Raw genomic sequence first — 15,490 nt, 5'->3', positions numbered from 1 at the left:
TGTTTACAACGAAAGACATATTAGAAGAAAGGAGGAACCGGAAATAGTCCCACCACGTGCGAAGCGCGTGTGTGTAGGTAAAAGCGACAGAAAAACAATTGCAAATGCTGTGTAGTGTGATGTGAAAGGGCCGGTTTTACCGGCTGATTGGCGCGGCCATTCTACTGGTAAGATTTCTATGCTTCCAACAGCTTATCGATATCCTTAACGATGCTCTTGGGTGATGTGGTCGGCGCATAGCGATCCACCGGCTGCCCGTCCTTGTTTATGAGGAACTTGGAGAAGTTCCATTTGATGGAATCACCCAAAATGCCACCCTGCTTGTGCTTTAGGTATTTGTACAACGGATCCGCATCGTCACCGTTTACCTTAATCTGGAAATGGAAATGGAAAAGAGATGATAATAGTGATTCTACTGATAGATTCAGGATACTCGATTGTTTTGTTTGATCCGTAATACGTATTAACGACTTCTCTATTCAATATAATAAAATAATTCCGGTCCCAACACCTTCAAAGCATACCAAATTGACCAAGTTCTTAGTTCCAACAATAACGAAAATGGTTTTATTGATTTTTCCATATACTATGAATAGATTATAAACAGGCCATTTAGATTACGTCCATGTGCTCATATATCCCATTGATTAACTCCCCCAATAACAACCTCCTGTACTGGTACTACCATCCCACCACATTGCAATACTGTTCCAGGGTGTTTTTTTCCCCCGCCTCATTTCCCTAGCCTAGCAATTTATCAATGTCCTTAACAATGCTACTGGGCGACGTAGTTGGTGCATAGCGATCCACCGGCTGTCCGTCCTTGTTGACCAAAAATTTGGCAAAGTTCCACTTGATCGAATCACCCAACGTGCCACCCTGTTTGTGCTTCAGATACTTGTAGAGCGGATGTGCGCCATCACCGTTTACATCGATCTAGTGAAATAAAATGCATAACACGAACGATTGACCGTTGATAAGCGTTGTATAGAAATTTGAATTTGGAAAAACTATTTCATTATCCTATAGTGGTATTATAAAAATAACTCTTGCATGCATTGTAAGTGTATAACACGCTTTGTACAGTATTGATTGTCGAGTATATTAATTACATGTTACACTCATACGCTTAAATAAATAACTGGCTAAAACGTAAGCTTCCCTTGTTTCGGTTTTATCGACCGCACGTCAAGGACAGACGCAGCAACGTACGTATAATGTTTACTGACATGCACTTAAAATTAACATACCTTAGCGAAAACGTCTCCAACTTCTGCCTTGGCCGAACGCAAATGGCACACCATTTCCTCACCGTCACCTTCCGGCATTTGGCCACCGAACTGATTGCACGGAAAGGATAGAATTTTGAAATCTAGAACCAAATTATCGCATTATTAATAAATATTGCATCACAAACGTCTTCTTCCTTTGTACGGGAACGTTCTGGACGGCCTCCCGACCATTAAAATCTTACCCTTGTCCGCGTACTTTTGCGATAGCTCTGTCAGCTCGGCATAATTGCCTTTCGTTAGGCCACACTGCGAGGCAATGTTGACGATTAGCAGCACCTTGCCGCGGTACTTCTCCAGGCTAACATCAGCACCCTGCGAATCCTTTACGGTGAAGTCATACACCGACTTTGCGTTCTTGTAGTCTTCCATCGTGCCGTCGACTGAGTGGGTTGCCGTAGACTGACCGTAGAACCGATTGACACCGTACTATAAAGGAGCCAAAGGAGATATGTACCGTTTAGTAATCGGACCGACCGATATGCTCTTATCGGTAAATATTGAATGATGAGAAAACGTGTACAATTGGGCAAGCTTCTCACGCGCGTATGAAGAAGTACTCCCCACCAACTATCGCGATGCAAACGAATCGAATCGCGTGGTGACTTGCATGTTATCGCATGTCTGGGCGCTAGGCATTAAAATGATTCAAGCGTATCTCCCTCGCTGACCCCGCGCACACGGAATCATCCCTATGCGAGTCCACCCCCAACGCCCCTTCCCAACACAAAAACCCTGGGAGGATGAGAAGCAGTAGCTCGAGACCGGAAACACTTAAGTGCAAAGTCCAAATACTTACTGCAAGTAATACACCCGCTAGGAACAGAAGGACACTTTTCGTCGAAATCATTCCCTACAATGCTGATTGGGAGCGATATACTTACTTGATTTGGAAACACTACACAATACTGAGACCGACCGAGTGCGTTCCGTCCGAATGCAGCTAGCGTACGGATAGTTGTGAAATTCGACATTAAAACAAAATGGATTGTTTATGTTGCGCAGTACGAAAACCGGGAGTTTTCACTCTTTACTTCAAAGGTTCGTCACTCCGGCGTGCGTTGCGGGCGCGTACCGTTTGTGGGCTTTTTACGCAAGCAATAGAATAGTCCCGTGCCTTGGAGGTGTCTTAAATGTATGGAAAGATTGTTTCGTAATAGTTGTGGTTCGTTTTCATTCTAATTTCGTCACATTTTGGATGATTTACAGTGGTTCGGAAGAAAGGAGAAAAAAGAACAAATAGAGGTGAGTTTGTAATTTCACAACATTTTGACATGACGGAGAACCACTGTGTGGCTGTGGTGAAGATGATAGTTGTTGTTCGGGGGGGTTGCATATTCACCACATTTCAAAATTGAAATTTTTTAAATACCGTTAAATGCATTGCGGTGCATCTTCAACTGCTATTTTTTTATATGAATTGGATCTTAATTTTAAATTATTTATGTATTTTTAATGTGATATATATTCGTATAAGCTAATACAAAATAGTTGTAGTTGAGTAAAAGTTTGTCTTGTATTTATTTCATGAAACGTACACAATATTTTACATACTTCATACAAAAAGTCTCAAAATGCTAACATCATAGAGTAATAAACGAACTCGATACTCTTCACAACTGTCCATCTAACCAATGACGTTGGATAAGACCGTTAGCTTGGCTTTTTTGGACGGAAAAAAGGACATACGGCAAACTCAACCAATCTGCTATTTAAACCAACTCGAGTACGCTCCTGCTGGGAGATTTTTCCCACAACTCTAAATGAAATAAAATAAAAATAAAATACTGCTCTTCTTTTTGCTACTCTGAAAAAATTGTCTTTACGCCACATTGACCACTCTCATGCAAATATCTACTATATGTCGATAAATTAAGTCAAGGCTAAGTGCTATTTGGTTCTGCTACGCTACAACAAGAGCAGTGCGTTACGTCTTCCGTGCTAGGTACACCTGGGACGCACTGTTCACCAACATTGGCTTACATCGGCTTTCCGGCCGATCGGCAGAGGACCGTCTAGTGTCATAATTTGACTGCACGGATTGCTCCATTCACGGAGCAGCTTTGTGCGGTCCTCGAACACCAGCCGAGAACGGATCGAGATGTAGCGGGCGCAAGTACGTCACAACCTGGTTGGGGTTATTTTCTGCCGTCGCTAGCTGGTGAAGATGGTGGTAGCGAGATGCCTGAGCAGCCTGTCGGGCAGCCGGTGTGGGATGTGGTCCACCACGTGCTCCTGGATGGGGCGCTCCAGGATGACCTGCATGATGTGCTGCTTGCTGCTGCTGCTGATACTGAGAGATTGGCACGGGAACGGGCACCGGGACTGGAACTACAGAATATCCAGCATCTACCAGAGCTTGGAATTCTTCCTGCGTCAGGGGTCGGTCAATTTTCGGTGGAATTTTGTGTCCATGTGCGGAAGGTGCTGGAGTGGCAGCCGCCGTAGCCTGGTTAACGCCGGTAGATTGCGAAACGTAGATAGCCGAACGGGACGGTGCATGCGGATCGATCGAGTCCTGTTGCTTGTCCCGAGGTGCATAACGGTGCTGATGAACTTGCTGCTGCTGCTGCTGCTCGGCAGGCTTTGAACGATGGTGAGATTGGACCGTTTTTTGGGGTTTCTCGTTCTGCAGCTGAGGAGCCTCGACAATCTTCATCGGATGCTGTGGCGAATGTTGCTCAATCACCTGTTGTTGTTGTTGTTGCTGCTGCTGCGCCTGCTGGTAGTAGATCTGCACGTTCTTCTCCTTCGGAATGTAGTACTGGATTTTTGGCGACGGAGTTCCTGCCTGCTGCTTCGGCGATACTTCGGCAAAGTACTGTTGGCCCTGGTGAGCTGGTGCTTGATGATGGTGATGATGCTGTTGCTGTTGTTGGTGCTGCTGTTGCTGTTGATGATGATGGAGCTGGGCTTTCGAAGGACCCGATTGCTCAGGTTGAGCAATGAACTGATACTTCTGGGCCGGTGGAGCACTGTCAACGAATTTTTGCGGTCCAACCTGCAGATGAGCGGGGCTTATCTTCGGCCCAGACAGTGGTAAACCTTGGGCGAATGGAGCAATATACTGAGCTTTGATCGATTGCTTTGGCGGTTGTGGTGCGCCATGTTCGCGACCATGTGCGGGACCTGCCTGGACGTAGGTGTATTCATGCGATTGTGGACTCGGTGTAGGGCCGTACCGTTGAGCCTCGTGCTGACTGTCATGCTGACGACCAGGGTGATGGGGCACCGAATGGTATGCTAGCGGACGGTTTGACTCAACCAATTTAGCGAGTTCGTTTTCGAAGGAAAAAGAGCTAACTGGCTTCGGGACGGGTGTCACTGTGCCGGCCTGCTGGATGCTCTTGTACTGGATGCGATACTGCTCACCCTCCTGCTGTCCGTACGATCCCTGCTGTTCTTCGGCCGTCTCTAGCAGCTGGATTGATGGCCGATACTTGTGAGACGCTGTGAATCGAGTGGACAAAATAACAATTAACATTTACCGGCCAGCATTACCGCAGTTTCGCGGCAGACATACCTGACGGAGGACTGTGAGCCGACGGTCTTCCGTACGCTTGGAGGCCCTGCGGTGGTTGTTGATGATGATGATGAGCTGCTGGGGGACCTTGCTGTTGGGCTTGCTTTAGCAGCTGCGCATACTCTTCCTCGGTAATGTACTGAACCTGGTTGGGCTTCGAGTGTTGCGCGTGACTTTGGGGCTCGTATTGCTGACTGACGGCCTTGCCTTGCTTCAGCGCGGATGCCTTGGGCTGATGTTCGGCCAGTTGATGCAACAGACTGATGTACTCGGGAGGCAACTGAGGAACGGAAAGAATGTATATAAGACGTCATCTTTGTGCCATTTGCAAGCGATTAAGGTATGGATAACATCAAACCGAAGCTTATCGTTAACAGTGCTGTGTGAGAGAATCTAGTACCACTCCTAGAAGTGGTCTGTCGTTCTTGAACCGACAGACATTTCCCCTATTGCCGTTATCCGCAGCCTTAGGCCGTCAATTCAATATGATGACTTTCGATAACCTAAGGCTCACGCGAGTCGGTTAAGGTCAGAGGAGTGATTTTGCACCAGGATGTAATTTACCACAAATGCTCGGCAAATCTTATGCATTTTTCTCATTTATAAAATTTCTTCTAGCAATTTATTTACTAGTGGAATGTAAATAGTAATGAATGTAAAAATATAATAAACATTTTTAACAGCTATGTTTACTCGAAGCCAGCAACGATCTTTCTCGAGTGGATGTTTAAATCGTGACACAACCCGAACGTGTCTAGATCGTAGCTAAAGTTTATGATTTATTTTTTCCAACGATCGAAAAATATTGTGTTTAATGCCAGTAGAATCATCATCATCATGATCCTCGATTCCTTCGGCAACTATAATTAGAGGTCATCGTAGGTCGTACCCGTGCCTTAAAAGTCGATCCTCGAGGTTTATGAAATGTTGAAAAAAGTAAACACAACACTTGCCAACGGATCAATCTAAATCATTTCAGTGCAACCGGTGCCACAACACGGTGAGGCACGATCACGACCGATCGTTTGTTTGTGATGCATACCACCCAGCCGAAGATGGATTTGGGCACTGGACTGATCTTTCGAAAGCATTTCCTCAATGTGTGGTTGAATCTTCGAATTTTCATTTCGTCCATAGCTACGGCCAACTTTTACGACAAAACTCGTGGCAGATGTACAGCAAGAAACGTGGACAAGTGGTGCACAAAGGTTCGAGATGGTCAGAAGAAGAAGATTCAATTGCTACATGGTATAATAGGAATAAAACCATCCACAACTAGCATGTCCCCCTCCGGCACGTCCCTAGACAGTGGTGTTAGATTCTTGCGCTTCATTTCAACCACGCAAAGAGCGGTCTTAGGTCGCGAGATCTTTCCGTTACATAAGCTCCAGCCATCGTTTGTGTTCGGGGTGCAAATGGTAAACGTGCATCACGACGCTTCGTTCCGTTACGTTTCGAAAATTGGTACGATATACATAAAAAAAAATATCGTCAAATAAAATGAAACAAGTAGCTAACTTTGCGGCACAAAACCTCGGGATGGATGGACCGGGGACGTGTACACAAACACTGAAGATGCTCGATAGTGTACATAAAAGCTGAATGTTAGCCGGTGCCTTCTCATGCGGTGCTTCTTCTAGCATCACAGCACGGGACGTTAAAGGTTACCTACCTCCTGGTACTGTGGTTGCTGTTCCTGCGAGTTGGCTGCTTTGTGAGCACCGGCAGCGGACGGTTTGTAGGCGATCGACGGCTGACCGGAGCTTGGCTGGGCTGCATAGAACGAACCTTCCTCGCTCTGATAGTATTCCTGCTGTTGCTGCTGATGAAGAGCCTGCTGGCGACGGTTAGCAATTAGCGATAGAGGAACCGAGCGCGTTTCATGTTCCGTCTGACGCTTTTCCTTTGCACCTGGGGCTGGTGCTTCCACCGATTGTTCGGTTACGTTCTTCTTCTCGGCCAACGTCAACCCTAGCAGGAAAGTAGCTGCAGATGCGTTTTGGAAATAGAAATTGAAGAAAATATTTCGTTAGAAAAGGCTATAGTTGTAATGCAGGAATTTATTTTAATGCGCAGGAATTTATTTTAAATTTTCCAAAAAATAATAAAAGCGGTTTCATGATCAATTTGTACAACACGCGCTTTTTTAATTACTTCCAAATGCATCCCTAATTGAATATCCACCCCAAATAAAGTACCATGCGCTTTATGTAATTCTATTACATGACAATAAAAAGTACGACGTGTGTGTTCATTACACTTCTATTTTGTTACCTTTGTTACTAATGCTGTTGACTAATTCACCTTAAACGAAATGTTCATTATGCAACGGTACACCTCCGCCAGGTGCCAACGCGAAACGGCAAGCAAGAAGTTAGCCTGCGTTTGATGCGAATGAATCTGTTGTCATCCATTGTTCTTTTCCATTTCGGTACGACAACGCCGGGCGAGCGTGCGTGAATTGAAACAAAACAACAACAAAAAACGGCCCCAAAAGTTTTACGTGGTATTTCATCCCACGAACATATTAGTACACGCATGTTTTACCAACTGGTAGCAACTTGCTTGCGTTAAACGTGAGAGTGAAAAACGGAGTGACGGCAATAAGATACGCATTAATGAACGGAGCGGCAACGTTTATGCCAAAGTGTGAGGAAACTATTTGGTGGATTGGCTGTTTCTAGCAGATAAGCATATCTTCCCGCCCTGGTATCCGAATGCGTTTTTCGATTAGATAATGGTTGGGCTTCACTGCATGGATGGATGGCGTTGTGAACGGAGTGAGACCGGTTTTTAGGTGGTTAGATTCCCATCGTTGATGTCTCTTCTAATCAGAATACTGTTTCCCAGGCCGTAGCTTCTCAGGCAGTGACATCAAATGGCTTTTAATTAGTCATTCCATTAACAGACGAAAGCAAGGTTTAACGACAGCTGAGAAAATCAGACATGATAATCTAAGAAGAACTGGCTGAATTGGTGATTGTTTATGTATAAAGTTTTATCTCCCTGCAGCGCCGCAACAAACTTGCTCCAAAGCTCTAGATTTTGGTTAGCAATTAATATGGCGATAAAAAAATTCATCTCACGACCGCTGATAACGATCGTCAATTAATAGGAATCAAATGGCATTAGTGTGCGCGATACTTGCGATCACCAAAAGCACCATTTGCCAACCTTGGTGACATTTGGAAGCTCTCATTGTAACAATCGCCCAGTTTTAGAGTGCTTACGCAAAACCATCGGAATTCCATTATCTTCCGTTGTTGCCCTTTGCTACTAATTATTGCAATAGATGCTGCCTAATAATCAGCAAAACGGTCACATTCTCAAGCTGTCGGAGGAGGGTGGGTTATACTTTCGAAACTAGGTCGGAAAAGCTCCGGAAAGCATGATAGAGCATGATTTGAACTTTGATTTGAGCCACCCTCTGCAAAACCATAAGAAACGTGTCGCTCTTAGGTCACGTAAGAGATTAAGGGTCGCACAATCTTCCGAATTTCTTCTGAAGAAGCAAACACAAGCTTAGTCATGCGGCGTGTCCCCGTCACGATCATGATCCTTTTCATCCCGGATACTCGTCAGTTGTTCCGTTTTGCAACCAGCATTTCACCAAAATTAAGCAGCCTCCCCATTACACGCTCGGAAAGATCTGCACACTTTAGCACAGCGTTAGAGAGCATAATGAGGGGGCAATAACAGCGAAAAAAAAGGCAAACCAACAGAGCAACGGTACGGTGCGCATACGTGGTAGCTGGACTGGGGAAGATGATGATCACCATTAATCTCCATAAAATGGGAGTTCAATCACCAGCACCACCGATCGCGGGGCGCACTGGCAGCGCACAGGGAGCATTAACGATGCAAAGGTAATAAAACGAAACTTTCTTTCTGTAATCGTTTGCCCTTGCTTACGGATCAGTTCCGCCGTACACACATTCGGACAAGAAAGTCTGAATAGGTTATATTGTAGGTTCACGAAGCTCGCGTTTCCCCCCGTCGAGCTCCAGTTCCGATGGAAACTGAAACAAGCTGGTCTCCGGCGCTGGATATCAGGATTCCCACTGTCAAAGGGGGGGGGGGGGGGGGGTTGTTGCAGTAAATTAATTTGTATTCACCCAAAGTCACTTAGTCTTAAGCAGCAGCAATCAACGGGCAGCGATCAGGAGGATAAAGTACGGAGTACGTTTGTTGTGTGTGTTATTCATTTGCGATTTTTTTTATTTCGCATTCGCAATCCATATGGAAAAGAGTGCTTTTCGCTAACCATGACGATCGGGCAACACTTTGCAAAAAGGTGTCTTTAAAGGTGTTTATCTTTCCTTTCCTTCTCTTCTGGAGGGTTTAACCCTGCTCAACCGGTATAGAAAATCGCGTCTGAAACGTTAATCGCAGCTGCAAAGTGAAAATTAAGCATTTCACATTGATTTTGCTACCGAAAACCGACAAATGTTTCCACCACTAGCATCGCACCCCGGAGGACCGGTAACTTTCGTTTTCGATTCATTGTAAAACGCCAACAGTAACACCTTGCTGGAGCACGAGATTCACGAACTTCCCCGGTACGGTACATTTGGTGTACCTCTTTTTTGTGTATATATTTTTGGCGCCTTCTCAGGGGGGGTTTCTTGAAGGTTTCCTGTTTCTCCAAACAACTGTCACAGAAGGAAGCGAAACAGGACTGGTTTTATGTTATTGCTGTTTCGTATCTGCAAGCGGGTCTTTTCCATACCGTCTTTTATGCTTTTATGAAGGTGCAGCAACGAATTGACGCGGAACGCGTGTCTGATCGTAATCGATGCGTGAAAGTTAGCAAAAGCTGTGATCTTGTTGTGGAGATCTTTGGTCGCGTAGATGAAATCAAGTTCAAGTTTGTAGTGCAATCGAGTTATGCGCACGTGCTTAAACCAGGTGCCAGGATCGTTGGTGGATCGTGTGGTGAAATGCAGCGAATGTTTGCGTGTTATGCTATGGTTCGTTTGCAATTTGTCACGATATTAAATAGCTATGGATTGATTTTTGGACGCCAGGGAGAAATTTGCGAGTGTGTTGTGCGGATTAACAAAACTAGTTTAGAGAAAGAATTACAAAATCAATTAAATAAAAACCTTAGACAAATCTACATATTTAGTATTTGTTGTATAACATGTACCTCATAGTTTATACAGTTTTAATTCATTTTATGGAAAGCACATTTCATTTCAAAAAATTTTTTAGATGCGCAACTTTTGTGCGTAATAAAATAATTTAACTTTCAATAACGAAACATTCAGCTAATGATCAATTCAATTAGTTCACAGACGAGCTTTGGAGCCACCAATTACGATGCAAAACCATTACGCACGAAGTGATCCCATCGAATAGGCACTACAAACAGTCAAGAGGGTCAATTTCGAGCATGCTGGTGGCTCGGAAAAGCCACCGAAATAGTTGCTTCGGTAATATAGCGTAAAAATATGCACCCAACTTGGCGTACCTTTCCTTCGCAACCACTGTCATACTTCATAACCATTCGTTGTGTGGTGATGAACGTGAGAAACACTTCAATACTAAAACGTTCAGATGAAAGGTGAGCTCATTAGTGGTTTAATTATTATGTCGACTGGATTACGTATTAATAGAGCGACGACGAACGACAAAAAAAAGCTTCTAGACTTCCGAAGGGTGTGCTTGAAGGGAAAACAATCATTTGAGCACGCCAGGTATCCATGTGAGAAAGGTTCGCTCTTATATGTGTCACTGCGGCGAAAGTAAATGATGACGCGATTGGACACCATTAATCCATCAGCTGTCAATCATCGGAAGGAAAAGGCAGTAAAGGGTAACGGGATGGATTGAGATTTCCTTCCGTTAACATTATCGCAACGTTGAACTTGTTATCTTGAATTCGACGACCCTTCTTCAAGCCTAGCATTTGTTCGGCGGATCAAGTCAATCCAAACACCCTCACATACCAATGCATGTGTTGGAATGCCTTCTGTAACATGGATCAGGTAACGTAGTGCATCCAATTTTCACTTTCTAATTTGTCTTCTCAATCCCACACACACGTGACACTGGCGACAATCTTCAAATCGCTGCGTCCTGTACAATGGGTAGAAACACTTCTTTGATGATGCAACAACCGTGAATGCAAGAGGGACCGAGTGTGTCGGAATAATCTGATAGTGAAATCATTAATTGACCGGGAAAACACTGCACTGCATGCTGCTCGGTGGTCGGTGGATTGTGCACAATGCAAATTGCAGCACATACTTCAGCCCCGGAAGTGATCGATAGTACCTTCGGTTGTAAAAGGGAAGCAGCTTCCGAACATTTCCGCTCGATGACATTAAAATGATCTCGCAGGAAACCTCGACCCTGCCGACAAGCCGCCGGCAACCGTGGGCAGGAAGTGTACATTAACCAAAATTTTATTTAATATATGGGGAAAAAATTGGTGTTTGCGATTATGCGATCACTGCCTAAAACATCGGTGTCGTGGCGTTAGAAAGTGTGAGAAAGTATACGGTTTCGGGTGGAAAAGAGGCAGCAGACGACGGTAGCCGCGTGCCGTTTATTTCGTTTCCTCATTATGGGAAATTAGCTGCGTGGAAATTGGTTCATAACGTGATTCGATAAGAAGTGTTTATGGTCGATGCGCTGGGAGGATCGACAACACCGAAAGATCGAAAAGATTTGATTATTTGGAGGTAAAATTTCCGAAACTATTGCTGTTGGGGCGGTGCGTTTCTTCGTGAAAATTATGTCATAATTATGAAGCGTGAGGGTGTGATTGAAAATGGGAAAATGGGTGGTATTTTGGTGCTTGGCGTGAGAAAGCGACTAAGATAAACAGCGAAAAAACGAACTAAACTAATGCTTTCGTCAGTGGAAACTCATCATTTTCACTCTTAGCGTCATAGTTCGATGCTCTAACAGCTCGAACAATAAACAATGTTAATTACATGCTCCATATTTTAAGTGTAAGAACCAAACGTACCCACCGAAACCGCTCATCATCATCATCATCAACGTACGTGCTTTTATCCAGCGAAAGCGATCTGAGCACCTGTCCCCAAACCTGTAACTAACAACTCAAAACCACAAGCAGAAAACCAGAAACTATTTGATTAAATCTTTCAGCGGTTTCTATGCCTCATCTGCAAGGTCTTTTGCCATTCGATTGCGTTCTCGCCAACACTGAAACGCTATTGCGCAATTGCTGCAATTGCACCCTGCCAGAAAGGAAATGGGGATGCGTGCGCGTTGAGACGTTTTACCGCCGCCACCAGTATGCAAAATGAAAGCAAGCAACATGCTCCGTGATCTTACTTCCATGGAACAGTTGCGATGTTTTAAAAGCGTTTGGAAGGAAAATGTTTACATGCAGCAAAAAAAAACATACGCTGCAAGCATGTGAACACTTTTCCGGCGACGTTTACCCTTCCCTCACAAGGAACGATCGGTCAGTACATGGCTGCTAAATGTTCACCATGCACACCTGTGGTGGCTTCCCTGTAGGTATGCTCCGGGCATCTTTTCTTAAAGGTGATGGGTGTGCTTTTTTCCATTTTACTTTAACACCGCTGGAGTGCTGGGAGCTGAAAGACAGGTGCCAAATAGCGGAAACGATCATTTTTGATCGCGCGTCGGAAAATGGAAAATAAGTTGTAAAAGTCGGAAAAGCGTTTGAATTAAAGTTTGATCGGTTTGTTGCAGGTGCAGTAAAGCAAACTTTATTTTTCGAATAGCTTTTCTTCATCCAGTTATATTTATTTCTACGAAATTAAATAAAATTCAAGCAAATAGAAGATTATAATCGAAGAAATAAGAATTGAAAATTGCTACTATTATACCATCAATATGAAGCTATTTCGATTAGCACAACTAACCTTTGCGACTCAATTTATATTTCCATTTGGTTCTATCACGCACCACATCTCGATTACATTTCGGTTACGGCATTGGTCATTCCTTCAGACTGTGAACGGTCACTGCCCACAAGCAGATGACCCATTTCACATCACCTTTGCTAGTGACGGCTTGTCAACCTTTTGCTTGGAGCAGTACCCACCCCTTTCCTGGCTGGGAAACTAAACCCCCGCGCTCAGACGACCAAACGACACTCAACCGTGTCTTTGTTTTCCATTTGCCCTTCAAGAGGATGAGCTCTCACGTTCGAAGGGAAGCTTTTTTTTCTTCTTCACCCCAGTCCCGATACAAAACAACCGAGATGACCGTGGATTGTGGTTAAAGAATGAAAGCTAAACACAACAAAACCCCCGCTAATGATCATCAACACCATGCCGATGCGAACGACGGATCGAAAGTGAAAAACTGGCCAGCGTTGGGACTAGTTTGAAAAATGACCGATCGGCATTCACTTTCCTGGTCGATAGAAGGAAAACAGTGTAATTCGATAATTAGCATCACAATGCCCACGATCCATGGGAGTCCAAGGCGGGCAGGATCAGACGTTCAGGAGGGAAGTGGCGGATGCACATAGAAATGCAAATGCAAAATGCTCTCCAATGCACCTGATCATCGATTCATTTTCATTCGGGTCCGGGTTAGTGGGAAACGGGATGAGCGAAGAAAAAGAAAGGCTTCTTTGTGTGTTCCCTGGTGCCATTCTCTTCGTCTTTGAACTGTTGGATCATTGCGGACGAGACGTTTCAATTACGTAACCGAAAGCTCGCTTCCCCAGGAAGGAGGAGACACGAAGGAGCAGCTACAGCAGCAGCATATCCGTTAGAAGTGAGCAAGTGCAGATACCACACGATCGGATGATGACATGTTATTATTATGAAGTAGTTTTCCATGGCATCCAAACCGTTGCCAATGTGTGTCGTTAGATGAAGCAGATGCATCCCACTCTGTCTCGGTCCGTGTTGGCGTCCACCTTCATCCCGTCAAAAGTGCTGGTGGGAAAAAAAAAAATGGGAGACCGGGTGGGATGGTTCGGTTGCTTTCTAAAAATTGCAAAAAACCGGATGCTGAAGTTTGTTTTTCCATCGTTTGACCATCGTTACACAGCTTCACTTGTCGGTTTTCTTTTGCCAGCCAGCGAGCAGCGATCATGCCGAAATGGTCACCTTCCAATGTCTTCATGGAGGGTGATCGTTTCCCTGTACCCAGTTCTGCAAAAAGGCCTCAATTTGGAGCACTGAGCACTGTTAGCGATCGTACAGACACGTGTGCTAGCCATTTTTTGTTTTGCTTCAGTGTGTCTTGTTTCCTGAGCACGCTTTTCCTCCCTGGCTGTGGCCGATTCGTCTTAAGCTGATTTAACGGACGATTGCGGAAGTGTACAAGGTATGAAGGAAGAGTGTGATTGAAATACGATGGTTTGAGAGAAAGAAGGTCTGTCATATTAGCAACCAGCGCAACCCGTTTATTTTCGCCGTATTTCTTTTTGTCTTTTAGTTTAGCAGCTGGCAGCATTATGATAGCTTGATCACGCGAGAAAACGTGAAGGAAACGTGAGGAACAGATAGAAAGCCATTCTTTAGCATTGTCTCGTAAACGTCACATTTAGGTGAATTGTTAGTTTATCTCAATTGCGCGTTTATTCACACGTGTGCCGTTTAAGGAAATTTATTACACGTGCAAACTTTTCAATTATAGAAATGAGCTGTAACTTGGAAATACAACTTTTAGAAAGGAAAAAAACTTAGAAAACTCCCTCTTGGAGGTAAAATCCACATTGGATGTAGGCATACCCCTTTTCCCATCGATCCTATTCAAATGAATCAGCCAAAGCATTATGCAAAACTTGGCATAGAATTCAGCAAAACAGCAAAACACATACACCCCTCGATCCGGTATGTATTCGTATCTATGCAAAGTACCGCCCAACAGGCCTCATTGGCACAGCATTGCATTTCAAAACCATCAAACCTTCGTTGGCACCTCAGCAAACAGTGCCAGATAAAACACACCCAATCGTGCCAATTTTCCATCAAACAACCAGAACCCTTTACTGCGCTGGTGCTGCAACCGCTTCACAATTAGCGCACAAGATTGGTCTTAAAGTTCTTGCCACTGTTACCACCACAAGATTGCCGTGGTAATTACTTCCAACCACATGGTGCGCGTAGTTCGGGAAATGGCAAACTCAGCCGCTAATAGAATCCTCATCCGTGTATGCACTCGTTCTGACAACATACCGTCATTGCGGTACCTTGTGTCGTCTGTTCGTGTGTGCAAGATCTTCAGGGAAAAGGTCACTTTAAGCGTGCGGACACGTTTTTTACCAGTGCTAAGCTCCGCTTGATGCCCTTAACCAGAACAACGTGCTTTGCTTGCAATTTTTAGAACGCATGGTTTGACATTTTACTCCATCGACAGCATGTTCATGAACAGAAAAGGCATCACTGAAGCTCACACTCACCTAGGAATATTTTGGACCACATGTTGCAAGCCGTCGTTTTCGTTCTTCAGTATTTAACTTAAATGATCGCGATCGTCTTCAAACTACACTAGTTCACTGACGTTCAACTCACACACCGTTCAACACTAATTCTTAATGCACTGGTCGGACGTACTTCCAAATGCGTCAGTCCAACTCGACGGTTGGACGCGGTTTGAATCGATCGTGCCTAACACTCCGCACAGATCACTGTTCACCTGACGCACAACTAAACACACACACTCACTCGGGTGTTTTTTTGCTCGAGCCGCGTTGCACACACCGTTT

General features: G+C 44.6%; 3 protein-coding genes across 5 annotated transcripts in view; 1 reads left to right on the top strand and 2 right to left on the bottom strand.

The window, feature by feature from the left end:
- LOC126558678 (pancreas transcription factor 1 subunit alpha) overlaps nucleotides 1-15,490 on the top strand; it is a 396,742-nt gene that overhangs the window by 338,546 nt on the left and 42,706 nt on the right. The gene's annotated exons all lie outside the window — the stretch shown is intronic.
- On the bottom strand, nucleotides 177-2,339 carry LOC126559029 (uncharacterized). Of its 3 annotated transcripts, none has more exons than XM_050215128.1 (4): nucleotides 2,174-2,339; nucleotides 1,475-1,718; nucleotides 1,251-1,372; nucleotides 177-374 (listed from the first exon to the last, which is right to left on the bottom strand). In XM_050215128.1, the coding sequence occupies exons 1-4, from the start codon at nucleotides 2,261-2,263 to the stop codon at nucleotides 177-179; spliced, it is 654 nt and encodes a 217-aa protein (XP_050071085.1). In that variant the 5' UTR covers nucleotides 2,264-2,339. The 3 variants fall into 3 exon arrangements, with proteins under 3 accessions (XP_050071085.1, XP_050071086.1, XP_050071087.1); XM_050215129.1 differs by lacking the exon at nucleotides 177-374 and adding an exon at nucleotides 737-936 and having other exon boundaries at nucleotides 2,174-2,336; XM_050215130.1 differs by lacking the exons at nucleotides 177-374; nucleotides 2,174-2,339 and adding exons at nucleotides 737-936; nucleotides 2,089-2,133.
- Nucleotides 3,340-15,225, bottom strand: LOC126559769 (uncharacterized). The gene is made up of 4 exons (XM_050215942.1): nucleotides 15,185-15,225; nucleotides 6,485-6,798; nucleotides 4,813-5,092; nucleotides 3,340-4,739 (listed from the first exon to the last, which is right to left on the bottom strand). Exons 1-4 carry the CDS (start codon nucleotides 15,204-15,206, stop codon nucleotides 3,340-3,342), a joined length of 2,016 nt encoding a protein of 671 aa, XP_050071899.1. The 5' UTR covers nucleotides 15,207-15,225.

The sequence above is a fragment of the Anopheles maculipalpis genome, chromosome 2RL (assembly GCF_943734695.1).
Source record: "Anopheles maculipalpis chromosome 2RL, idAnoMacuDA_375_x, whole genome shotgun sequence".
Lineage (NCBI taxonomy): Eukaryota > Metazoa > Arthropoda > Insecta > Diptera > Culicidae > Anopheles > Anopheles maculipalpis.
The sequence above is the reverse complement of the archived record's forward strand: the minus strand, read 5'-3'. Positions and strand labels throughout refer to the sequence as shown.

Excerpts from the sequence above, each read along its gene's own strand:
- LOC126559029 (XM_050215128.1), bottom strand. The coding sequence starts at position 2,263 with ATGTCGAATTTCACAACTATCCGTACGCTAGCTGCATTCGGACGGAAC. Across the intron at positions 1,719-2,173 it reads GTGTAGTGTTTCCAAATCAA|TACGGTGTCAATCGGTTCTA; the intron begins GTAAGTATATCG and ends GCTCCTTTATAG. Across the intron at positions 1,373-1,474 it reads GCAAAAGTACGCGGACAAGG|ATTTCAAAATTCTATCCTTT; the intron begins GTAAGATTTTAA and ends ATTTGGTTCTAG.
- LOC126559769 (XM_050215942.1), bottom strand. The coding sequence starts at position 15,206 with ATGTGGTCCAAAATATTCCTAG. Across the intron at positions 5,093-6,484 it reads AGCAACCACAGTACCAGGAG|TTGCCTCCCGAGTACATCAG; the intron begins GTAGGTAACCTT and ends TCCGTTCCTCAG. Across the intron at positions 4,740-4,812 it reads GGCTCACAGTCCTCCGTCAG|CGTCTCACAAGTATCGGCCA; the intron begins GTATGTCTGCCG and ends CTCGATTCACAG.